This window comes from Nycticebus coucang, chromosome 21 (assembly GCF_027406575.1).
Source record: "Nycticebus coucang isolate mNycCou1 chromosome 21, mNycCou1.pri, whole genome shotgun sequence".
Taxonomy (NCBI): Eukaryota; Metazoa; Chordata; class Mammalia; order Primates; family Lorisidae; genus Nycticebus; species Nycticebus coucang.
Genome location: NC_069800.1, coordinates 55163685 through 55190694, shown reverse-complemented (window position 1 = coordinate 55190694; position 27010 = coordinate 55163685). Strand labels below are relative to the sequence as shown.

Here is a 27010-nt window from a genome sequence, read left to right as displayed (position 1 = left end):
TCCAGCAGTACTGACACAGCATAGCAGAAAGAATCAGCGTATGCATTCCAGTGGATGATGGTTTCAGAAACCTGAATTCCCAGTTTTGCAACTCTGGAAAGCTAGTCATTAGCAAACCTCTGTTTCTTTATTGGAAAAAATGGGGAAAACACTACCAGCTCAGCACACAGAATGTCTGGCACATGGGCGGTGCTCAGTAAATGACAGCTCTTAGTTCTTTTTTTTTTTTTTTTTGTAGAGACAGAGTCTCACTGTACCACCCTCGGTAGAGTGCCGTGGCCTCACACACGCTCACAGCAACCTCCAACTCCTGGGCTTAGGCGATTCTCCTGCCTCAGCCTCCCGAGCAGCTGGGACCATAGGCGCCCACCACAACGCCCGGCTATTTTTTTGTTGAGTTTGGCCGGGGCCAGGTTTGAACCCGCCACCCTCGGTATATGGGGCCGGCGCCCTACTCACTGAGCCACAGGCGCCACCAGCTCTTAGTTCTATAACATCAACAGAAGAGAACTTTTTCTTGAGATGGGGTCTCGTTATATTGCCCAGGCTTTAAGAGAACTTTTAACAAGAATTTCCTCACTCCACATGCATCTCCTTTATAAGCATACACATTCCAATTGTATGTGGCAGTGCCAAACTTAGTAGACTCCAGACTTAGAAGACTCTGCCATTGAGGAAGAGATAGTAATAAAATATATAATATAATTAGCTGAGTTTCTTCCTCCCACAAAATACTTCTTCCATTTGGAATATTAGATGAAATCAAATCAGCAAGAAGGGAGCCTTGGCTGATGGACAGAAATGCTTAGAAAATATCTACACACTTACGGGGGCAAGACATGATTGCAAGAGGGACTTTACCTAACAATTGCAATCAGTGTAACCTGGCTTATTGTACCCTCAATCCCCAACAATAAAAAAAAAAAGAAAATATCTACACACCACCACCACCCCAACTTTTTTTTTCTTTTAATACACAAATGACAAGCTTTTTAAAAACTTTTACAAATGGAGAAAAGACAGACGAAGCCAGGATGACTTCCCACAGGGAAGGAACTTAAGGGCTGCCTCATGACCTTCTTCAGGTTGCCAAGGTTACTTTCTCCTCTTATATCTGTTAAGAAAATCAGCAGAGTTAAGACCAGAAAGAGAAAGGAGAAGCGCCTTTTCCATGAAACGTTTCTTCTCTAATCCCAGCATAACCACCTCTGGCCCTCCAAACCTGACAGCATCACCTGGATTTAGATTTAAAGTTTCCTCCTCTTCTCTGGTGGGCCAAGCCCAACTGTTTCCTTTCTTCAAAGGAAGGGCTATGAGAGAGATGAGATGCTGAAATGAGCAAGCTCTTGAACACATGACTGATGCCTTACTCTGCACCACATGGCTCCCACATGAACCAGCAGCATCACTGGGATGCATTATTTTCAGGACCTAAGTTACAAGCCTTTATGTGTTTCCACCTGATAATATGCATTTCTGAAAGGAAGGGCTTCTAATGTTGGTAGAAGCCCTTCTCCTATATATAACAGAACTATTTGGGAAGCTTGAGTCTGTCCCAATCCATGGGGTGGGAGAAGTGGGGCAGGACAAAACATTCCTAAGAACAAGCTAGGACTCTCAGGGGATCTTGAGATGTAAGAGTTATCACTCTCCTGAGGCGAAGCTCTATTTCTAAACCCCCAAATTTTTTATTTTGCTTCCAAGGCAGGAACAGCTCTCTCCTATTCTCACCCTGGGGTCCACAGATGGGCCTGCAGGGGAGATGGGTTAGAGGATAGACAGGCTTGAATTTATACACTATAAAGCTATAGGTCTATGTCAGAATTGGGAGCGGGGAAGGAGAGAGAAGACTTAAATCTTCCATCAAAACACCAAGAGTTCCATGATGACTTAAAATCCTAGCCAGCTCTAAACCATCTCCCTAGTAAAAAAAAATAATAATAATCCTACCCAGCTCGATACTGCTTCAGGGCCTTCTTGCTGGTGTTGGTAAGTTCTTCATCAAATACAGATTTTTTCCCCTGCTTTTGCTTCTTGGCTGTGTACAGAGTGTATGGGTTAAATATGATCCTCTTTGGCCTAAGCTCCTAAATCCTCTTAAGCTAATGGTAATGGTTCCACATTCAGTGCATGTTCTGACACAAAAAGACTGCAGCTCATTCTTCCCTCACTGATTCCTCAAATAGCAGAAAGGACTTAGGCTCCAGAGGAAGAAAGTCCGGAGTTTGAATTCTAACTATCCCACCAACCAACCACAGGGTCACTCTATCCCCTGGACCAATAAAGGGACAACTATACACTCTGGTACATACTAATTATGCAAAAAATGTGGGCTACTGCCATCATCCTTCAAGTTTTGTCCCTAACCATAAGCACAGGTTTCAAGAGAACCTTCCTGTAAGTTCCCTCAGACTTCCTTTCCATCCACCTACCAGGGCCTTTTGCTGGCTCCTCCTCAGGCATTGCTCGGGCCCGCTTGGCTCTGCGATTCCTTTTGGCCAGCCTCTCAGCAAACATCTGCGCCTTGAGGATTTCAAACTGAGACCTTTCCTCTGCCTGGTAAGAAGGAAGACGTGTGGAGTGTAGAACACACCAGGCTACTCAGACTTCTCCCACTGGGTGGGCCCAAACTCCAAAGGAGATGCCACTCACTGTCATTTCCCCTTTTTTCTTGGCATCCTTCATAAACTTTTTTCTTTTCTTCTTTCCTCTTAGGGCCAAGTCAAACTCTTGCAGAGCCTTGGCAACTGAGAGGAGAAGAAATCAAATTTCAGGAACAATTTTATGTCTTTTCTTAAACTCACAATAAGAAATGCAGATATTATAAATCGGAATGTAACAACTTAAAATGAAAAGCAATAATCACTTTCTCTCCCAAAGATTACCTCCATCTCACTAAACAACATGCTTTTGCCAGGCACAGCGGCTCACGCCTGTAATCCCAGCACTTGGGAAGCTGAGGCAGGTGGATTGCCCTGAGGTCACAGGTTCAAGTCCAGCCTGAGCCAGAGCAAGACCCTGTCTCTAAGAAATAGCTGGGCGTTGTGGCAGGTGCCTGTAGTCCCTGCTACTTGGGAGGCTGAGGCAAGAGAATCACTTAAGCCCAAGAGTTTGAGGTTGCTATGAGCTGTGATGCCATGGCACTCTATGGAAGGCAACAAAGTGAGACTCTGTCTCAAAAAAACAAAACAAACAAAAAAAAAAAAACATGCTTTTTCAACTATTTCTCACTGGATCCATTTAAGACTTTCATTATCTACTGAGCCTTCTGTTAGGAAAATTGAAGACTTATAGGTCACTTACACTACTCTACAACTTCCCACCAATTATAACTCTATTTTTAACGTAGAAATTTAACACCCTTCTTTTTTTTTCTTTTTTTTCCCATAAATATAGACAGTTTTGGGCAGCGCCTGTGGCTCAGTCGGTAAGGCGCCGGCCCCATATACCGAGGGTGATGGGTTCAAACCCGGCCCCGGCCAAACTGCAACCAAAAAAAATAGCCGGGCGTTGTGGTGGGCTCCTGTAGTCCCAGCTACTCGGGAGGCTGAGGCAAGAGAATCGCTTAAGCCCAGGAGTTGGAGGTTGCTGTGAGCGTGTGTGAGGCCACGGCACTCTACCGAGGGCCATAAAGTGAGACTCTGTCTCTACCAAAAAAAAAAGAATAAGAAAATATAGACAGTTTCTGAAATTGGTAATATAACTTCTATATAGGGTGATTGTGCAATCTCTAACAAAATATAGCCTCTGACCTGCAACTCCGCTTTTAAGAATTTATCCTGCTGGGCGGCGCCTGTGGCTCAGTGAGCAGGGCGCTGGCCCCATATACCGAGGGTGGCGGGTTCAAACCCAGCCCCAGCCAAACTGCAACAACAAAAAAAAAAAAAACAGCCGGGCATTGTGGCAGGTGCCTGTAGTCCCAGCTACTTGGGAGGCTGAGGCAGGAGAATCGCCTAAGCCCAGGAGTTGGAGGTTGCTGTGAGCTGTGTAACGCCATGGCACTCTACCGAGGGCAATAAAGTAAAACTCTGTCTCTACAAAAAAAAAAAAAAAAAAAAATTGAAAAAAAAAAGAATTTATCCTGCTAACCAAGTGTACTTACTTAATTATAAAAAGGCATTATGTACAAGGTTATTCATTACATCATTTGTTCATAATGCTAAAGGACTGGATTTGTCCCTCAGCAGAGGACTAGTTAATGAATTGTGATCTACCCACATAATGGAAGACCAAGCAGCTGTTTTAAAAGAAAAAGAGCAGGGCAGCGCCTGTGGCTCAGTCGGTAAGGCACCGGCCCTATATACTGAGGGTGGCGGATTCAAACCCGGCCCCGACCAAACTGCAACCAAAAAATAGCCGGGCATTGTGGCGGGCGCCTGTAGTCCCAGCTACTTGGGAGGCTGAGGCAAGAGAATCGCTTAAGCCCAGGAGTTGGGAGGTTGCTGTGAGCTGTGTGAGGCCACGGCACTCTACGGAGGGCCATAAAGTGAGACTCTGTCTCTACAAAAAAAAAAAAAAAGAAAAGAAAAAGAGCAGTTATATATGCGTCTGTAGGACATGATCTCTAAGCTACAAAATTAAGTGAAAACACAAGTTGCAGAACAAGGTAAATTCATTACTGTTTGGGTTTCCAGCATTGGAGAGGCAATATGTATTTAATATCTCCTGACCTTTTAAAAAAAATTTTCTATTGTGGTAAAATATATATAACATAAAATTTGCCAGCAGCACTTATAGCTCAGTGGGTAGGGCACCGGCCACATACACCACGGCTGGTGAGTTCGAACCCAACCCTAGCCAGCTAAAACAATGACAAGTGCAACAATAACAATAACAAAAAAATAGCCGGGCATTGTGGCGGGCGCCTGTAGTCCCAGGTACTTGGAATGCTGAGGCAAGAGAATCACGTAAGCCCAAGAGTTTGAGGTTGCTGTGAGCTGTGATGCCACAGCACTATACTCAGGGTGATAGCTTGAGACTCAGTCTCATTTTGCCCATTCTTAACTGTATGATGCACTGGCATTAATTACACTTGTATTATAACATTGCACAACCACCTCCACTATCCAAAACTCCCAACAGGAAGGCCCTTCACTGTCAGCAGCCCAAACAGAAGCTGTGTATAACTCCCCTTGCCCCCTTCCCAGCCTCAGGTAATCTCTAGTCTACTTCGGTCTCTATGAATTTGCCTACCTAGAATCAGTAGAATATAAGTAGAATCAGACAATATTTATCCTTTTGCATCTGGATTATCTTATTCAGCCTAATATTTTCCAAGCTCTTCCTTGTAGAATGTATCGAAACTTCCTTATGGGTGAATAATATTCTACTGTACGTGTGGATGTGCACGTGCTCATGCGCGCGTGTATGCACGCACACACACGTGTAACATATGTGTTTATCCATTCGTTGAGGGACAGTTTGTTTCCACTTTTTGGCGATTATGAATAGTGCAAAGAACGCTGGCACACAAGCTTGAGCCGGTTTGTAGTTCCTTCTGGTATAGATCAGTGGAATTGCTGAGTCTATGGTAACTGTATATTTAGCTTTTTGAGGAAGCTCCTGACTTACTTTTCTCCTTCTTCCTCTCCTCTTTGGTCTGGAACCAACTCCTCTCAGGCTCTTGGTTTGCTGCCTCCTTCCCCTTCTCCAGGAGCCGCTTTGCTGTATTGATCTGAGCGACAAAAGCAGCCCTGCTGGGAAGCCTGTAAAAACTGGGGCTCGGATACAGTAGTATTGGGGGGGCAGAACCAGCAGGGCCACTGCGGTGTGTGACTGAGCCAAGTGGAGACGTGACGCCCGCACAGCCTCACCTGGGCTTCTGACTGCTGCAACTCCTTCTCCTCTGCCTCCAGCTGCAGAACTGCATACACGTCCTTCTCCATTTTCTCAATCTTGTCCCGGAATTTGAGGATGACGTCTTAAGACAACCAGAGAACTTAAGAATTCTTTTTTTTTTTTTTTGTGGTTTTTGGCCGGGGCTGGGTTTGAACCTGCCACCTCTGGCATATGGGACCGGCACCCTACTCCTTGAGCCACAGGCGCTGCCCAAGAACCAGAGAACTTAAAAGTAAGAGTAACCACTAATACTTTGTAGCTGATGAGAATATGTGCCTGCGTATTGACAGACATAGGAAATTATGTTTTTTAGTATTTGACTTCTGTGCTTCACCTACTCCCAGACTAAGAGTGACCGCTGCCCACCTCTCTGATCTGTGTCCCCCTGTCACCATGTCCTAAGCCCCTAGCCCTTCCTTCTCTTGTACTCACACACAAAGCTTGCTCCCACCTCCACAGCTTCTGCCCTGTTGTCTCAGCACAGCCTGCCCCCACATCTCCCGTGGCCGCCTCATTCCTAGCAGCCCAGGATCAGCTCCAAGGCCAGCGGCACAGAGGCCTTTCCTGAGCAGCCTTCCTAAAGTAGGCACCTCTCCCCTGTCATTCCCAGTAGCGTCTACTATTAGTTTATTTACTGTCCCCTCCTCTCACCAAAGTATCAGCTGTTTGTTCCCTGCTGTACCCCGGCACCTACAACAGAATAAACAGCAGCAGGCACACAGTAGCACTCAAGACCTATTTGCTAATTGAATGAATAAAATGAAAATTTTAAAGAAGGAAAGATATCTATGAATGGAACAAAGGCCTAAAAGGATATGTACCTAAATATTAACAGTGATGAGTTCTTGGACAGAGAAATTACATTTTTGCTTATTTTATTCACTAATTTCCAACAATAAATATATATGTATTATTTTTGTAACTTTAAAAAATAATTTTGAAGGCCGGGCACTGTGACTCATGCCTATAATCCCAGCACTCTGGGAGGCCAAGGCAGGTGGATTGCCTAAATTCACAGGTTTAAGACCAGCCTGAGCAAGAGCAAGACCCCCTCTCTAAAAATAGCTGGGGGTTGTGGCTGGTGCCTGTAGTCCCAGCTACTTGGGAGGCTGAGGCAAGAGAATTCCTTGAGCCCAAGAGTTTGAGGTTGCTGTGAGCTGTGACACCACACCACTCTACCGGGACCACAAAGTGAGATTCTGTCTCAAAAAAAAAAAAATTAAATAATAATAATTTTCAAAGAGAATGTGCTTTATGTGACCCCTGGAGCCATGAGCAGGCCTCCATAGCTGGGGACCTGGGGCAGATTCTTATTCAGCAAGAAGAACAAAAAGAATGAAAGATACCTAAAAAGAACAAAAGGTGATTTCCTCCCTCCCCTCAGTTGCCCACCAACAGGAAGGAGACGGTGTTAGTGGGAATTACGCCCCAAGAAGAGACCTGCTTTTCCCAGTTTCCTATAGGAACGTACCTGTGAATGAAGCACTATGTTTACAATTCCATCTTTATTCCCGCTTGCGAGCTTAGAGTGGTGACGCAAGGAAGGGAAGTGGCAGAACTAGGATTCCAAAGTGGCTCCTGACGCCAAGCACCTGCTCTCAGCTATCACACTGTCCCCTGCCCTGCCCACCCGACCGCCCTGCACCATGACAGCACTGCCTCCTCACCTTGGGGAAGTATCCGGGCCTTCACGGGGGCCTTGGCAGCTTTCACAATCTCCTTCAGCATCTTCCGTTCCTCTTCTCCCACCAGGGAGACTGAGCGCCCAGCCCTGCCAGCTCGCGCTGTCCGCCCCACCCGGTGGACGTAATGTTTGATGGTATTGGGCATCGTGAAGTTGATTACCTGGGAGGTCAAAACCGAACATCAGTCGGCCCTGCCCGGGGAAGGGAGGAATGTGAGTAGGCAAAAAGACTCCCAGCAGAAGTTCAAGGAAGACAGGGCCTACTCACTGTTTTGACCCCCTCAATGTCAAGTCCACGGGCTGCCACATCAGTGGCCACGAGGATGTCAATCTGTTCATCCTTAAAGCGCCTATAAATAGCCACAAACAGAGATGTTCCTCCAGACACCCTACCCCAGTAATGCTCCACAAGGGCTGCAGCCAGCAAGGAACAGATTAAGATGTGCTGTCTTTCTAAGTCAGCTTCCTCTGTTGTTCCTCAATCACTCCCAGTCTGGGGATAAGTGTCGTAGGGCATAAAGATCATCTCCCACAAGACTACAAAGTCAGCATTCTAAATAAATCCACAACGTGACTTCACGGTGTTAGATTAAAATGTTTGAGGCAGGGGTTATGCTGTCTGAGTCCCCTATTATTGCTCTAATAACACTCAGGACCCTCCTATATTTGGTTTTGCTTTATTTGGATCTGGCTCTGCTGCCTGGGCTCAAGTACAGTGGTGTTGTCATAGCTCAATGCAGCCTCAAACTCTTGGCCTCAAGTGATCCTCCTGCCTCAGCTTCCCAAACTGCTGGTATTACAGGCATAAGCCACCACACCTAGTCTTGGGATCCTGTTTTTTACTCTATCTGCCCTGCCCAAGAAAGGTGTGGGGGAACCCAGTCCCTGCCCCAAACATTACCGGAGGGCCTCCAACCGCTGCGTCTGGGACAAATTGCCGTGGAGCTCGCCCACCTGCAGCCCCATGAGCCCCAGAAGGATGTGCATGCGGTGGGCCTGCTTCTTGGTCTGGGTGAACAGCATCACATGGTCAGTGAAAGTTCTTGTCAACAGAGCTGACAGGGAGAGAAGAATGAACTGCAGCAAATTCTAGATTCTTATTCAACAAGTCCCCCCGCCCCCAACAAGGGCAGCTGCTATGCCTGACAATGGGGAACTCAAGCACCATCCCTGACTCATGGAACTCATGTTTCGGAGAAAGACAGAGAAGCCAATCCCTGAGAGTGATAACATCAGGAGAGAGAACGAAGAAAGGATGGGAAAGGTGGCCTTAGGGCTGTCCCCTAAAGAGGTGACATTAAGTTGAATGACTAAGCAGATCATCCACAAGAAGATCAGGGGAAGATTCCAGGTGGGGGAAAGTGCAAACGTAAAAGCCTAGAGCCATGAACAGGCCTCCATAGCTGGGGACCTGGGGCAGGTGACAGCCAGGTCCCAGAGGTGCTACAGGGCTCACAGCATATGTGGATTTTAGCCTGACAGCAATGGAAGCCACTGCAGAGTGTTCCAATAAGAACATAAGAAGAGCAGATATTCTCCTGTGAGCATCGTCCTCAGTGGGCTGCAGTGTGGGGAACCAGAGGGCCAGGCGGAAGCAGAGAGAGCAGAGCCATGCAAAACTCCATGCAGCAGACGGCAGCCCTGCCCACAGCAGCAGCTGCTGCCGAGTGGTGGGAGTTCAGCAGGACACAGAGAGGAATGGTGAGGCAGTAAAGACGAGGAGGCTCAGGGAGGCAGCCAGCAGCAGATAAACCACAGTGCCGCTCTGCAGGGGGAGGACTATACAGAGGAAGTCCAGGGCAGAAACCAAGTTTGTCAGTGTGGACACCCCCATCCCCACCTGCCCAGTCCCTCTGAGCTGCTACCTGCCACAATGGCTTCCCGGTCCCCTTCCCGATTAGGCCGGATCCGGATGAACTCCTGCCGCAGGAAGGGAGCCACGTCAGTGTTGCTATTCACAAATATCCGGACGGGATTCTTCAAGGAGACAGAAGCCAGATCTTTCACCTGCCAAGTACAAACCCAGCTTTGCTCAGCTGTCAACAAAAAGGGGGGACAGGAGGAAGCAGCCGCTCCCACTCCGACAGACCCCTCAGCCACATCATGCCTGCCCTCCACCACAGAGAAGGCCCCAGCCCACCTCGTCCGTCATGGTGGCTGAGAAGAGCATGGTCTGGCGGTGGTGGGAACACATGCGGATGATCTCCTTCATCTGCTCCTCGAAGTACTCATCCAGCATCCTGGAAATGGGGAGAGGAAGAACATGCCACAAACTGGTCTGGTTCTCTTCCGTCACGATGAGGGACATGGAACAGCACACACTGCTTGTACTTAGGACTTGTTTAGTTATTTCACCTTATTACCATTATTTTACCCTTTCACCAAGATTCACAAAGGACTACACTTTTCCATCTTCACTTTCTCTTTTTTTTTTGTTCTTTTTTTTTGAGACACAGTCTCCTTCTGTCACCCTGGGTAGAGTGCCATGGCCCCATAGCTCATAGCAACCTCAAACTCTTGGGCTCAAGCGATCCTCTTGCCTCTGTTTTTCTATTTTCAGGAGAGAAAATAGAGAGAGAAGGGAGAGAAGGGGTCTCATTCTTGCTGAGGCTGGTCTGGAAATCTGAGCGCAAGCAATCCACCTAACTTGGCCTCCCAGAGTGCTAGTGCTACAGGACAAGTGGGATCCCAGCCAGCTCGTGGAGCTGGGGGGCTCGGACCGGCTGCCTCTCTGCCTTGGCAATGTTGGTGCGGTGGCAGCAAGCAGCTGAACCAGTGGGCTGGAGGGTGGGCGGGGGCACTTCTTAGGCCTGGGAATGAAAGGCATTCCGTAGACATTCATTCAGGTCCCAGACATGTGCCAGACACGCTGTCCCAGACATGCTAAATGTAACTACAGAGGGTCCCAGACACTTTAAATTTAACTACTGAGAGTCCCAAATATGTCACAGAGGATCTCAGACACAATATAACTACAGAGGGTCCCAGACACACTAAATGTAACTACTGAGTGTCCCAAATACCTCACAGAGAGTCCCAGACACAATGTAACTACAGAGGGTCCCAAATACCTCACAGAGTCTCAAACACGCTAAATGTAACTACTAACTCGCTAAATGTAACTACTAACAGGCTAAATGTAACTACCAAGCCAAGCTAAATGTAACTACTGAGGGCCCCATGTGACTATAGATACCCCTAGACAGAGCCCGCAAAGGGACAGAGAGAGAGTTTTTCTCTCCCGACTTGGGTTTTCTCTCTCTGCCAGGAGCTCAGGCACTTCTATATTCTTTTCTGTAAATAAATCCTGTCTTACTGATCTGTGATCCGTGGATTCATTCTTCGAATCACAGAGACCAAGAACCTACTGAAGAGCGAAATTCTGGTATCACTAGGATTACAGGCGAGAGCCACCATGCCCAGCACTATTTCTTTTTCTTTTTTTTTTTTCTTTTTTGAGACAGAGTCTCAGTTTGTCACCCCCGTAGAGAGCTGTGGCATCATAGCTCACAGCAACCTCAAATTCTTGGGCTTCAACGATCCTCTTGCCTCAGCCTCCCAAGTAGCTGTGACTATTGGCGCCTGCCACAACACCCGGCTAATCTTAGAGACAGACTCACCCTCTTGCTCAGGCTGGTCTTGAATTCCTGAGCTCAAGCAATCCACCTGCCTCCAACTCCCAGAATGTGAAGATTACAGGCGTGAGCCCTTTGTTCACAAGCCAGATGAGTATCTCATGACATCTTATTCCAAACACCTCAGCACACAGCTCTTTGTCCTATATAACCCACCATCATGGCATCCAAGATGTTTAAGCGTTTAAATAATATCTGTAGTACAGGCCACATTCAAATTTCAACTATCCCAAAAGTGTCATGATAGCTACCTTTTGTTTTCATCCAAGAACCACAATTCCTGCACTTAGCTGCCACATCTCTTTAGCCTCCCTTCATCTAGAAAAGTCTCCTAATGCTTTTCACATACTGAATTTGTCTAGTAATTGTTTCCCCATCACTGACGCATAGAAATCACCACCTGAGACTGCTGAGGGGTGTGGCTGTGCCCTTCACATCCACCCCATTAGGAGACACCAAGGGTCGGTTTATTCAAGAACCACAGATATGCACTTGTTCACCAGGATATGGTGGTGTCTGCCATATCTCTCTATTGTGAGGGAAACTTTTTCTCTTTGTAGATAATAATAATCGTGAGATTACTTTGATTCCAGCTTCTCGGTTGACCCAATCCTTTCCAGCACGTCCCCTCCAGTCCAGGCTCCAGGCTAGGACCAGGTCTCACACCGAGCTGTACTCTTACTTTCCTTAATCTCAAATGCGGCCTCAGCCATTCTTGGTCTTTTGAGACATTGACGTTTTTTAAGAATACAGTTTCGCTCCCCCTTTAAAGTCCTAGTCAGATCATGCCCCTTAGCTTAAAATGATCTCCTTTACCCCCTTCAGGCCTCAGGAACGCTTCGTTTGCTCTGGGGCCACCAGCCAATCAGAATTCAACAACTACTTATTGAGCACCTGCTGTACACTAGACACACCCTGGGCATAGGATGCAGCAGCATCGCCTTCAGGAAGACCGTGTCCCAGGAGAGGAGCATAGGCCCACAGCGAGCCCTCGGTGGCAATGAGGTCGTCAGAGCCACAGCTCCCCAGAGAACACAGAAGGAGGGGAGAGCAAGGCAGACCAGGGGGCAGCAGAGTGGGCAGCCAAGGCCCCCTATTTATGTGATAACTAGAGCAAAACACAAAGGAGGGAAAGGAGGTCGCTCCAGCTACGGGATCAGCAAATGCAGAAGCCCCAAAGTGGGGGTTGCAGACGAGGTTTACCAATGGGTGTGCTGGGTGTGTGAAAAGGCGAGGAGATGCCGGGAATTCCAGCCCGAGCAAATGGAAGGATGGGGGAGGAAGAGGAGGTATCCCAGATCAGATGCTTGTTTAAGGACCTGCTGAGTCCTGAGATGCTTTAATCTGACAGTAAACCTGCCATGCTCTGGGGTGTTTGCGATCACCTTGCCCTGCCTCCACTTCCACCATCAGTCCAGTTCTTGAGTTCATTCTGATCAGCCATGAAGGAGAGAGGCAAGCAGATGGCACCTGTACAGGATATAGGAGGAGAGAGCAAGAGGAAAGGAAGAGGGGGAAGGGGAATCCCCTACTACAGAAAACTCACTGGCCTGCCCCCTACATCACCCCCCGGATCCTCAACATTACAGGGCAGGTACTGTTCTCGCCCCCCATTTCAAACATGAAATAATGTGTTTTGAGAACTACTTTTAGAAATAATGTTTCTAAATCTCAGGAGGTGGCAAATCCAGCATTTCACCCACTTTACCTCTTAACCATCATGTTACAGGAAGAGAGAGAAGCAGGAAAATGTGGGCTAAGGATGGACAGAGGCCCAAGTGTGAGCTGCTGAACTGGTACCACACACAAGAGGTGATAGCCAAGAGCCACGAAGAATAACGCTGGGTGTCAGGTTCTCGTCCGGGGCATGGGCGTTGGATCCCAGAGTGCCTGGGACATGTACCTGTCAGCCTCATCCAGGATGAGTACCTCGATGCTGCTCAGGTGGAAGGAAGGGCAATTGTGGAGGTGGTCGATGAGCCGGCCTGGAGTGGCAATGAGGATGTCAGGCGCTGCCCGAAGAGCTGCTTCCTGAGACTTCACGTCCAGGCCACCTGCAGAGGACAGCGCCCCCAGGCGCCAGGTCAGTCACGCACAGCGCTGGGCCTCACACCAGATACAGAGGAAACAGCAGAGGACAAGACTGACAAGGGCCCCACCCTTGTGGACATTCCACTACCGTGGAATTACAATTGTGCTAAGGAAGAAAAAGGATGGGGACAGAAAAGCACTTCAGAGTAGAACAACCAGACCATCTGAGGACTAAGACAAGCGACTTCAGAAACTGATGAAGTCTTTGTACACAGCGACAAAATCACATTTGACTTCCAACTGCTCAAAATAATATTTGATTCATTATTCACACTGAGCAGAAATTACATCCTAAATTTATTCAGTACTGAGAAAGAGTTTTTTCCCATAATTTTTCAAGGTTGGTAAGTATCAATCAAATCTTTCCCCCACTAAGTACTATGAAAGCATCATCTGGTTTGTAAGTGGAGTCAATCAACATAAAGACCATTCCAGGAGCCAATCACCTGTACATGGCAGAAAGTGTCCATCCTCTACCACTGCAGTCCCCACCCCACGGGCTGCAGACCAGTGCTGGTCAGCGGCCTGTTAGGAACTGGGCCACACAGCAGGTGAGCAGCAGGCAAGCGAGCAAAGCCGCTCGCCACCACTCACATCACCACCTCAGCCCCACCTCCCGTCAGGTACGCAGTGGCATCAGATTCTCACAGGGACACGAACCCTACTGTAAACTACACGTGAGGGATCTACGTTGCATGCTCCTTGTGAGAATCTAATACCTGGTGCTCTGCGTGGACATGTAATAAGCATGAATCATCCTAAAACCACTGACCCTCCCAATCCGGCCCCACTCCGTGGAAAAATTGTCTTCCACGAAACTGGTCCCTGACCCCAAAAAGGTTGAGGACCGTGGTTCTAACATATCACAGTCTCTTGAAGGATGCCGTCCTTAGCCAGAAACTTACCCACAGCCAGGCAGGTAGTGATGTTACAGAACTGGGCCAGCTGCCTGGTGACAGAGTGCACCTGGATGCCCAGCTCTCGGGTGGGGACCAGAACCAGCACCCGGGTCACTGGGGCCTGGCGGGGCTTGTAGATCAGACGCTCCAAGACAGGCAAGGCAAAAGCAGCAGTTTTACCTGAGGAAGCCACGAAAAGAGTCAATCCCTTCCACAGTTGGATTTTCATTTGATTTTTTGTTTTATTTTTGGGGAGAACAGAGTCTCACTCTGTTGCCCCAGGCTAAAGTGTTGTGGCTTACAGCTCACAGCAACCTCAAACTCCTGGACTCATGTGATCCTCTTGCCTCAGCCTGGATTTTCATTAGAAACCTACCAGTCTAAATAAAATCTGTGCTCTGGAAAAAAAAAAAAAGAAACCTACCAGTCTGCTCAGGAGGACATGAAGCAACTTATTTTTCAAAGAACATTTTTAATGCTTTCAAATGAAACAGTCAGTGCAAAAATATCTCAGAAATACAAAAAAGCCTGAAAATAATAAAAATCACCCATTATTTAGCCAACCAAAAGAAACATTAATAACATAATGAGATCTGTATTACCAGTCTTTTTTTATAATTTTTTACAGAAATATAAAAAATTTTAGTTCCGTACCTTTCCTTTTTCAAAAACTTAAAATAGGTATTTTTCCATTTATTTAAATACTCTTCCCTTTTTTAAAATAGTAGCACAGTATTCTAGTACATTACTATTTCTACCATAGAATTAACTGATCCTTATGGTTGGACCTTTCAGCTGTTTTCCACTAATAAACAATGTAGGAATGAACACCCCTTTAATAAAATCTTTAACCCTACAAAGGGCCAAACATAATGGGGTCAGAACGCCACGGTCAGAGAGATAACCCAAGAGGATTAAATGAAGACAACCTTCACCAGGCCCACTGAAATGTGTGACCCATTACTAGATTGAACCTCTTCTCATGCACTATTTATTTTTTAAAATAAATCCTTCAGTAAACTGAATAAGCTCTGCCGTCTAATTAACTGTTGTATCAATGCCAATTTCCTGATTTTGAAATTGCCCTCCAGTTATGTCAGATTGTCACCACTCAAGAGACTCAATATCAGCAGTTCTCAACCTGTGGGTCGCAACCCCTTTGGGAGTCAAATGACCCTTTCACAGGGGTCACCGAAGACCATCCTGCATACCAGATATTTACATTACGATTCATAACATGCAAAATTACAGTTATGAAGTAGCAACAAAAATAATTTTATGGTTGGAGGTCACCACACATGAGGAACTGTATAAAAGGGTCGTGGCATTAGGAAGGTTGAGAACCACTGCTCTATACACTATTTTTGCAATTTCCTGTATTCTATAATTATTTCAAACTAAAAAGATTAAAAATTTAAAAAAACCTTTACCAAGAACAGGACACTAATGAAGTGGCTGGGTAGGGACGAAGAACCAGGTGGATGGGGATTTTTTTACTGTACACCTTTTTAAAATATTTCATTTTTGGGCGGCGCCTGTGGCTCAAGGAGTAGGGCGCCGGTCCCATATGCCAGAGGTGACGGGTTCAAACCCAGCCCCGGCCAAAAACCAAAAAAGAAAAAAAAAAAAATTTCATTTTTGAATCATTACATGTACCACCTACTCACAAACAGAAATGATTTAAAATTAAAGCTAATTATCATAACTCATGTTCATAAACCCCTCATTTTGTCAATTGCTCAAAATATGGAAGTGAGCCAGCCCTCTCAACCCCTGAGAAGTCCATCTTTCTTTGGCATAATTAACAGGTTAACCGAGTAACTCACAATAACACTTTTAAGAGTAAGACTATCCACTGCCAAACTGCCTCCAAAAAATGAAATCATTTAACTTCTTGTCAGCAGCGTGTGTGTGTGAATGAAGCATGGCAATTCTCCATCTTTCCCCAAAATGGAAAGAGGCCAATGCCTGACAAAACAAGGATGAGTCGTCTTTTTTTTTTTTTTTGAGACATAGTCTCACTATGTCACCCTCAGTAGAGTGCCATGGTGTCACACCTCACAGCAATCTCAAACTCTTGGGTTCAGGCAATTCTCTTGCCTCAGTCTCCTGAGGTGAGGGAGGCACCTGCCACAACACCGCCTATTTTTTTGTTACAGTTGTCATTGTTGTTTCGCAGGCCCCAGGAAACAACACCACCACCATTGGTATATGTGGCCAGGCACCCTAGCCTCTGAGCTACAGGGGCAGAGCCAGAATAGGTTGTCTTTAGAATGCAGCGCTGCATACGCTGGGCCCCAGCCACAGCCTATGTGGTCTGGGAGAAGAGACCAAGTGCTGCAGAGAATAAGCCAGGCAGTGCTGAGCACACACACTGCTGTCACTTGTCACTTATGACCTGAAGAGAGGACTGGGGATCACTGACCCACTCCGTTTCGGTTCATGTGAAAGCTGACTCTGTGGGAATAGGCCAGCTCGTCCACTGTCCCAGTCCTGTCCTATTCTATTGGCAGTAGCTGGGATTTTGATTTTGTCTTCATCACCACCTTTTAAGGACTGGTAACCACTCAGTCTGTCTCTCCCCCACCTCCCTTCTGTGGGGGCCAAGATGGAGAGGCCTGGTATCCACTGCATCCTGCCCACTCTCCCACCCCATTCTCCTGGCCTCTGGGATGGGCCATCCAACCTGCACTGGGCACCGTCTTCTCAGTCTCTCCCCCCAACAGAGGACCCTCTCTGCTCCCTGTCCCCCCAATTGCCTCCCCCTACAGCCACAGGGAACAAGGTGGAAACAAACTGAACATTCGGTAAACTGCTGCCATGAAGACAAAATGGAAGCTAGTCAACTCTAAGTTCCGCCAAGTCTTCCAAAGCCATCAAAATCACCAGTCTGGAATGAATTTCTACAAACATTTCAAATAGTTCACAAAACTGCATTTTTAGCAAACTATCCTTTTGTTAATTCAACCTAGAGCCCTCCCCCCACCAGAGCCCCACCCTTTCACCTGTCCCGGTGGCTGCACAGGCACAAATGTCCTTCCCCAGCAGCCCCACAGGTATGCAAGCCTTCTGGATCGGGGTGGGCTGCTTGAAGCCCATGGCTGTAATGGCCTAAGGAGAAAAGAGAGGAGAGTGAGGGGCGCTGGGGCCCATCTCAGCACAACACAAACAGGGCAAGTGTCCAGACAAGTGGTCACTGTGTCAGTCCTTCCCATCCATTCCACAAACATTTACTGAGCGCCTGCCACCTTGGCACTGAGGACACAGAGTACACAAAAGAAATTCAAAACACCCTGCCCTCAGAAATCTTACAACCTGGTGAAAAATAAACAGACCAAAACCCAAACACATGCCATGTGGACACAGAAGCTACAGAGAGGAATGCAGAGGGCTGAGGCGGGAGTGGGTACAATCACAGCAGGGAAGGACTCACTGAGCAGGGGATATTGAGTTGAACCCTGAAGGACGTAAGGAAGCACCCCTTCCTACAGATTTCTGGAAGAAGCGTCTAACTGGCAGAGGGAAGTGCAAAGTGCAAGTGCAAAGGCTCTAAGGAAGAGGATACATGACCTGTTTTAGGGTCAGCAAAGAGATAGCATGGCCAGAGCAGAATGAGTGTTAGGAGACGTCATGAGAGGGGACCAGAAGGGGACAGAGTCTCTTTTTTTTTTTTTTTTTTTTGACACAGAGTTTCACCATCTCGCCTTCAGTAAGAGTGCCATGGCGTCACAGCTCACAGCAACCTCAAACTCCTGGGCTCAAGGGATCCTCCTGCCTCAGCCTCCCGAGTAGCTGGGACTTCAGGCACGCACCACAATGCCCAGCCATTTTTTTTGTTGTAGTTGTCATTGTTGTTTAGCTGGCCTGGGTGCAGGTTGAACCCACCACCCTCAGTATATGTGGCTGGCACTGTAACCACTGTGCCCCAAGCCAGGGCAGTCTTATGTAGTCAATGTAAGGACTCAATGGAAATAATGGTTTTGGTTTTTTGGGGGTTTTTTTGTAGAGACAGAGTCTCACTTCGTTGCCTTCAGTAATCACACAGCTCACAGCAACCTCCAACTCCTGGGCTTAGGCAATTCTCTTGCCTCAGCCACCCGAGTAGCTGGGACTATAGGCACCTGCCACAACGCCTGGCTATTTTTTTTTGTTGTAGTTTGGCCGGGGCCAGTTTTGAACCTGCCGCCCTCAGTTTATGGGGCCAACGCCCTACTCACTGAGCCACAGGCGCTCTTTTTTTTAAGAGACAGAGCATCACTCTGTGCCCTGGGTAGAAGGCATCACTCTATCGCCCAGGCTGGAGTGCAGTAGGGTGATCATATCTCACTACAGCCTCAAACTCCTGGGCTCAATCGATCCGCCCACTTCAGCCCTGTCCAGTAGCTACGACTACAGGTGCACACCACCACACCTGGATAATATTTTAACTTTCTGTAGACACAAGGTCTCATTCTGCCACCCAGACTGTCTTGAACTCCTGGTCTCAAGCCATCTTCCCACCATGGCTACCCAAAGTGGGGCGATTACAGGCGTGAGCTATTGCACCCAGCCAGAGATCACTGTTTAAGGGTGTTCTCTGGCAGCTGTATGGACAAGAGCCAAGGGAAGCAAAATGGGAAGCAGGGAGTCTGGTTAGGGACCGCTGTAGTAATCCCACAGAAGCCACTACCTTCAGTAGAGGACGGGAAAGGTTCATGTCCTGGAATAAGAGGTTTTCATCATACTGCGAAGCATCTTCAAAAAATCCTCCTGCTTCCTACACCAGAAAATCCAAAGAGAATAAGAAGTCACCAAAAAGGGCCCCCAAAACCAAATGACCTGAAAATCCTTGCGAGTTGTCAAAACAAGCTACACACTATCTTCCAAAGCCACTCACCTGTCCTTTCTTTTTCTTTTTCTTCTGATCCTTTACTTTGAGTGTATCTGTGGAGAAAAATACAGCTGATGACCAGGGCTCAGACTTCCCAAGCACTTACAATCTGCTGGCCGCTGTCCTAACCGCTTATGCAGTGGTTCTCAACCTTCCTAATGCCGCGACCCTTTGATTCAGTTCCTCATGTTGTGGTGACCCCCAACCACAAAATTATTTGCATTGCTGCTTTATAACTGTAATTTTTCTACTGTTATGAAACGTATTGTACATATCTGATATGCAGGATGTGTTTTCATTGGTCGCGACCCACAGGTTGAAAACCGCTGGTACAGGGATTACTTCACTGAATCCACAAGTCAGCTATGAGGGGGCAACTGTCACCACCCTCGCTGCACAGAGGATACCATGTGGTAATATAGTGAAATAACTCGCTTACAGTCAGAAAGGAGGCGAACCCAGGGAGTCTTGTCCAGAAACCAGGCTCTCAGCAACCACTACACTATAGTACAGTATTTCAGCCCACACTTCTGCATGAAATACTTACTGGAGACCCACCTGGCTGGACCCATCTGACATGGGTCACCCTAAATAAGTTTGAGTCAGAGGCGTCCAGTGGCCATGTGGGGAAGGAGCCAACTGTCTGAAAAGTATAATACCCTGAACAAAATCCCAAGAGGAGGCTGGGTGTGGTGGCTCACGGCTGTAATCCTGGCATTCTGGGAGGCTGAGGTGGGAGGATCACTTGAGCTCAGCAGTGAGTAGGACCCCATCTCTCCTAAAGATACAAAATTAGCTTGGCCTGGTGGTAGGTGCCTGTGTCCCAGCCAAGTGGGCAGGCTGAAGCAAGAGGGTCGCGTAAGCCCAAAAGTTTGAGGTTGCTGTGAGCTAAGATGACACCATGGGACTCTAGCCAGGGCAACAGAGTGAGACTGTATCTCCAGAAAAAATCCCAAGAGAAGAAAACCTAAAAAAAAGGACTTCAACATACAAGGAGGAGATTTTAAATATCAATTGTGCAGGAGAGGGGAGGGATTCTTACATTGGGAAGATGATGCCCTCCCATTTCCTGTCCCCATCTGACACCCCCACTGTCACGCCCACCTGCTTTGGTGAGGATGCTCTCATCAGCAGATGAATAGTCGGTCTCCGACTCTTCATCCTCTGAGCCTTTTGTGTCCTTCTCTTGAAGGTCTTCCTGCTCCTCCGGTCCGGAACCCTGTTTTGCCTCGGAGCCCTCCTTCATCTCAGAGCCCTCCTCTGCCTCGGAGCCCTCCTTTGCTTCCTTCTCCTTCTCTGACCCCTGGGACTTGGCTTCTTTATCCTGCAAAAAAATTAAAATAAAGCAAGGGTGGCTGTAAACTTCAGGAAACTCTCAACCCAGGAAGAGCACAGTGCTGCTGTGCAGACTGGACAGAATGCCGTGTGGATTCTTCCTGAAGATTAATAAGAGGAGAGTGTCTGCCCTAGACACACCCCAACTTGGGCTTACGGAGAAATGGTGGGGTCATTTTGAGCAAAGCTCAGGGTATAATTACAACAGGAAGTAACTGCTTTTCCCTCTCACCTCTGTCTTCCTCTTCTTTCGAACTTTCTCGATCTTCTCATCTAGTGTAGTGGCTGCCCTCTGTAAATAAAAGCAAAGAGATGAGAAAGAAATACACATGTGGGAAAGAGACCAAGCAACGTTTCTCTGAGGGTCAGGTCTCTAATGTTAACATAGGAAAGGCTTCTCTGTCCTTGGACAGATTACCCAATCTGCAGACTTTCATGGCAAAAAATAATAATAATCACAGTATTAAGTCATGGGCCTATGTGTAAAAAAACTTTAAATTATCAAGAACCAATACAAACAGCTACATTTTACTTTTTTTCTTTTTTAACAGTCAGTCTCAATATGTTGCCCAGGCAAACTCCTGGCCTCAAGGGATCATCCACCTCCGTCTCCTAGGTAGCTGGGACGACTGCAAAACCAGGCCTGGCTCACAGATGTCCACCATTTAGAATCATAGAATTACTAGGTGATGCAAGAATTACATGTAAATACTACTTGGAAACAAACACCCTTCCCTTGCCAATCAGACAAAATTAAAACATTGAAATCTAAGCAAATTCAGGTAATACTGAATACTGGTAAAACTTTAGAAAGTTAAGCAATTGATAGGCCCTCTTTGTGCACACTCAAAGCACCCTGACCTGCTATAGTGCTTACCATAAATGCAATTAACTGCGTAAGTATTTGTCCCACTATGTTCTACCCTGCTGGACTATAAGCTCCATAAGACCAAGTCCTTAATTACATGGGGCCTATATGCCAAGACCTAGCAACAAATACAGTATTTGTTCAATAGGCCAAGCATGGTGGCTCAAGCCTGCAATCCTAGCACTTGGGAGGCCAAGGCGGGTGGATTGCCTGAGCTCACGAGTTGGAGACCAGCCTCAGCCAGAGCAAGACTTCATCTCTAAAAATAGCCAGGTGTGGGCGGCGCCTGTGGCTCAGTGAGTAGGGCGCCAGCCCCATATGTCGAGGGTGGCGGGTTTGAACCCAGCCCCGGCCAAACTGCAACAAAAAATAGCCGGGCGTTGTGGCGGGCGCCTATAGTCCCAGCTACTCGGGAGGCTGAGGCAAGGAGAATCGCTTAAGCCCAAGAGTTAGAGGTTGCTGTGAGCCGTGTGATGCCACAGCACTCTACCGAGGGCAGTACAGTGAGACTCTGTCTCTACAAAAAAAAAAAAAAAAATAGCCAGGTGTTGTGACGGGTGTCTGTAGTCCCAGCTACTTGGGAGGCTGAGGCAAGAGAATCGCTTGAGCCCAGGAGTTTGAGGTTGATGTGAGGCATGACACCACACCACTCTACCAAGGGTGACAGAGTGAGCTATCTCAAAAAAATAAATAAATAAATTTGTTCAATAAACCTGAAATAAATTTTCATCAAAACACGGAACAGGCTTGGCACCTGTGATTCAAGCAGCTAAGGTGCCAGCCACATACACCTGAGCTGGCAGGTTCGAACCCAGCCGGAGCCTGCCAAACAACGATGATGGCTGCAAGTCAAACTGCAACAACAAAAAAAAAATAGCCGGGTGTTGTGGCTGGCACCTGTCCCGAGTAGTTGGGACACCTGGTAGCTGTCCCAACTACTCGGGAGGCTGAGGCAGGCGAATCACCTAAGCCCAGAAGTTGGAGGTTGCTGTGAGCTGTGATATCATAGCACTCTACTGAGGGGAGATAAAGTGAGACTCTGTCACTTAAAAAAAAAAAAAAAATAGCTGGGCGTTATGGCAGGTGCCTGTAGTCCCAGCTACTTGGGAGGTAGAGGCAGGAGAACTGCTTGAGCCCAGGAGTTGGAGGTTGCTGTGAGCTGTGATGCCACAGCAGCACTCTACTCAGGGCAACAGCTTGAGGCTCTGTCTCAAAAATAAATAAATAAAAATAAAATAAAATAACAATTGTATTAAAAAAAAAAATCAAGGTCTCTCCTAATATACACACCGTAGTTAGTCTGAGCTCATCATTCCCTCCACTAGGAAAAGCTGTCATGGATATTTTATAATGAAGGAAATAAGAAGTTTTTGATACTTCTAAATGTTACCTATAGATAAATGTGTTTGTAACTAAAGTCTGGAATAAACTTGTTTTGCAACATTTTATATTTTGTTCGTTATAAATAAAGACTGCCAGTCATTTGTGGCCCTCTCTCCCCACCCTATTAAAACTACATCACATGTTTTCAAGGGGGCTCGAGTCTCTGCTGAATGAAAGCAGGAGGTAAAATGAAGTGAGGTCAGGGTAGCCCCTGAAACCTTCTGTCCAATCTTAACATCTCGAGATCTGCAACTATCAGTCTCACCTTCTTCTTGAGCTGGCTCATGACATCAGCCAGAGCCCAGCTGCCATCATACATCCCCTCCTTCTCAGTGAAAATGAAGTCTGGGTTGAAATCTGCGCTGCGGTTCTTCTGCAAGGCTTTCTGCCTTCTGCCCAGCACAATGGGCCCCTAGGAAAAGAGAGGGGCAGGGTAACTACAGGGCTGCTATGAAAGTATAGAAAAGGAAAAAGGAAAGGAGAGTGCCCAATAAGAGCATAGAAACATATAAGGTAGGCAGCAGTGAGTCACACCTGTAATACCAACACTTCGGAGGCCAAGGCGGGTGGATTGCTTGAGCTCAGGAGTTCGATAACAGCCTGAGACAGAGTGAGACCTCATCTCTAAAAAATAGCTAGGCGTTGTAGCAGGCACCTATAATCCCAGCTACTTGGGAAGCTGAGGCAAGAGAATCCCTTAAGCCCAAGAGTTTGAGGTTGCTGTGAGCTGTGATGCCACGACAGTCTACCGAGGGCAACAAAGTGAAATTCTGTCTCAAAAATACAAGGCAAAATGGACAGATTATAGGAAACTAAAAGATCAACCATTATTGGGGGAAATTTTTTTTTTTTGGCAGTTTTTGGCAGGGGCTGGGTTTGAACCCACCACCTCCAGCATATGGGGCTTGGCACCCTATTCCTTTGAGCCACAGGCACCATCCTATCAGGGGAAATTTTAACACACCTCTGTCAGTAACAGATCAATCAAGCAGACCAAATATGAGTCTGCAGAAAATTTGAATAACACAATGAATGAGCTTTATTCTAGGGTGGCGCCTGTGGCTCAGTGAGTAGGGCGCCAGCCCCATGTGCCGAGGTTGGCGGGTTCAGACCCAGCCCTCATCCAAACTGCAACAGAAAAATAGCCGGGCGTTGTGGCGGGCACCTGTAGTCCCAGCTGCTCAGGAGGCTGAGGCAAGAGAATCGCGTAAGCCCAGGAGTTAGAGGTTGCTGTGAGCCGTGTGACGCCACGGCACTCTACCCTAGGGCGGTACAGTGAGACTCTGTCTCTACAAAAAAAAAAAAAAATGAGCTTTATTCTAATGAACATATAGAGAAGACATGTGAGAGAAAGTCAAACCCGTAGAAACAGAGAGTAGAGGTTCGGCGCCTGTAACTCAAGCAGCTAAGGCTCCAGCCACATACACCACAGTTGGCAGGTTCAATCCAGCCCAGGCCTGCCAAACAACAATGACAACTACAACCAAAAATTAGCAGGGCATTGTGGCGGGCGCCTGTAGGCCCAGCTACTTGGGAGGTTAAGGCAAGAGAATCGCTTAAGCCCAGGAGTTGGAGGTTGCTGTGAGCTGTGACACCACAGCACTCTACCCAAGGCGACAGCTTAATGCTGTCTCAAAAAAATAAAAAAAGAAAGAAAAAAAGAAACAGAGAGTTGAATGGGGTTGCCAGGGGCTAGGATGTGGGAGAAATAGGGAGTTATCAGTCAAAAGGTACAAACTTTTCAATTTTAAGACGTGTAAGTTCTAGTGATCTAACTTTTCAATTTTAGTGTATACAACACATGGTGACTATAGTTAGTAATAATATTACCTACTTGAAATTTTCTAGAGAGATCTTAAATGTCCTCACCCCCCCAAAATGGTAATAGGTAATAAATGTGCTAACCAACTTATAATAATCACTTCGCAGTATGTACATATATCAACAATTCGCCTTGTATACCTTAAATTTATAAAATTGTATTTGTCAGCCCTACCTCAATAAAGCTGGGGAAAAAAGCAATCTATTGAGCCCTTCATAAACATGATAGCCTACACTAGGCACAGAGAATAAAGGAGTAATCAAGACAGTCGCTACCCTCAATCTCAATGAGCTGAAAAAAGAATGGCTAATTAATAAATTACCATTTACTGAGGACAATTACTAGTACATACTATCCTTAGATATGTATCATACACGTGTAGTTATGCACATATATTAATATAATTTAAGTCTCTTATTTAACTCTATGAGATGCTACCATTATCTCCCATTTTATAGAGAGGAAAATGAGACATAGGTTAAGTATCCTACCCAAGATCATCATCTGATAAGCAGGAGAAGTAAGATTCAAATACAGACACTTACGTCGCCAGGCCAAGATCTTAATCACTGTTCTCAAATGTTTCTCAGCACATTAAATAACAGGTACCTTAGACAGATGATATGGGTCACTTAATTGTTTCAGATGGGGAGCAGAGGTGTCAGGAAAGGTTCCAGAATGAAGCCATGTATGACGTGCAAACCATACATAGCTAGAGGTTTCCACACAAAGCAAATAGTGTTCTAGGCAGAGGAGGAGAAAAGTCTCTGAGCAGAAAAAGAATAAAGATCATGCAGATTTCTAAGAAATGAAGTGAGTGAATCTAACTGGCATGTTGCTCTGAGAGATGAATCCAGAGGAGGGAAGGACCAGAGATGAAGGACTATGAAAGCCACATGAATGCAGGCTGAAGGATGTTAAGGGAGGGCTCTAAATAAAAACACCTCTGCTGCTAAGTTTAAGAAGAATACACCAGGGCAGCGCCTGTGGCTCATATAAGGCGCAGGCCCCATATACCCAGGGTGGCGGGTTCAAACCCGGCCCCCGCCAAACTGCAACCAAAAAATAGCCGGGCATTGTGGCGGGCGCCTGTAGTCCCAGCTACTCGGGAGGCTGAGGCAAGAGAATCGCTTGAGCCCAGGAGTTGGAGGTTGCTGTGAGCTGTGTGATGCCACGGCACTCTACCGAGGGCCATAAAGTGAGACTGTCTCTACAAAAAAAAAAAAAAAAAAAAGAAGAAGAATGCACCAAAAGGAGACAAGAGAGAGATGGAGACAAGGTATGTTTGAATTGCAGGTCTCCAAGCAGGAGATGGCAGTGGCCTGTAAAAGACCGGGTACAGTGTGAATGGAGAGAGGGGAGAAGCCTGAGCTCGCAGAGCAGGGGAGGGGATGAAGTGGAGGAAGTTGTCAAGAATGACTCCCAGGCTCCTGTCTTGACACGGAAACAGGCTGGGAAGGTGAGGGAGCCCAGAAGTTTGGCTTTGGAAGAGTTGAATTTGCAGAAGTCATGGGGCAGCCAAAAGGATGTGTCAAGTAGGCAGATGAGGATGCGGGGGTAGGGGGGTAGCATCTGGGCTGAATCATTGAAGAGCAAACATCTTTTTCACGAGACGGATCCCTTTTTAACTGTCATACTGTAACATCTGTAACCCCCTCCCCCAGGCCTCCATAAGATTCAGGATAATGAGACCCATCTTGTTCACTGCTCCGCCCCCAATATTTACCACTAAGTCAACACACCTAGGTAATAAACACTATCTCGCCGGACATACGGGTGGGTGGATAACACAGCTCCTTGGGCAGGAACCAGGGCTGACCTCACCTAGGGGTCTCTCTTACGCAGGGCCTAGATTAAATATCAGGTCAATGAATGGATACTGAGTTAAGCAAGGTGACAGAAAATTGCACGGGCAAAGGTGTAGAGGTGGGCAAAAGCTAGCGGGGTCCGAGTGAGACCCTTCTCGGGATAAATCCCGGCCTGGCGGGGGATTTATGCTGAGGAGTCGGGGGCAGGGGTCTGCGCAATCATGGTGAAAGGAACCCCACGGGACCGGAGCCGTGCCCCCAGCCCCGATCGGCTCATACCTCCTCCTCGTCTGCGGAGTCAGATTCGGACTCCACCGGCACCTCGTCATCTTCGCCTATGGTCCCTATTAAACCCAACTCCGCAAGCATGCTGTCGCAGCAGCCACTTCCGGAAGCGAACGCACTGCAGTCCGGCCCTTACTCTGTCGCAACTTCCTTGTTGCCACTGCGCATGTGCCAAGCTTCACTTCCGTTCGCGCGGTCTCGACTCCGCCTCCCCTTTCGACCTCTTAGAATGCGCATGCGGCAATCTGAGGCGTGGTTTCGTGTGGTGACGTAAGAGGCGGGGCTTTGTTTAGATGAAAAAATTCTATTGTTTTTGTGGTCGAAAAGCAATGGGAATCTTTGAGGATCGTGAGCGTGGCGACGCGGATGGTGTAAAGAGGTGCACTGATAAGTTCTATATGTGCATCTATGTACAAAAAATTGTGGAAGATGGCCGGACGCGGTGGCTCACACCTGCAGTCTTAGCACTTTGGGGGGTCGAGGCCGGTTGAT

The 27010-nt window shown here is 47.1% G+C and overlaps 1 protein-coding gene across 1 annotated transcript; it reads right to left on the bottom strand.

Annotated features, from left to right (window-relative positions):
• Positions 1-952: 952 nt before the first annotated feature.
• DDX27 (DEAD-box helicase 27) lies at positions 953-26641 on the bottom strand. Its single transcript, XM_053574173.1, has 21 exons — positions 26513-26641; positions 22869-23015; positions 20585-20644; positions 20122-20341; positions 19024-19070; positions 18817-18903; positions 17153-17258; positions 14154-14327; positions 13061-13211; positions 9663-9762; positions 9388-9529; positions 8424-8577; positions 7791-7872; positions 7506-7683; positions 5814-5920; positions 5572-5674; positions 2653-2747; positions 2433-2556; positions 1951-2038; positions 1236-1310; positions 953-1114 (listed from the first exon to the last, which is right to left on the bottom strand). The coding sequence occupies exons 1-21, from the start codon at positions 26600-26602 to the stop codon at positions 1096-1098; spliced, it is 2349 nt and encodes a 782-aa protein (XP_053430148.1). The 5' UTR covers positions 26603-26641; the 3' UTR covers positions 953-1095.
• Positions 26642-27010: the final 369 nt, after the last annotated feature.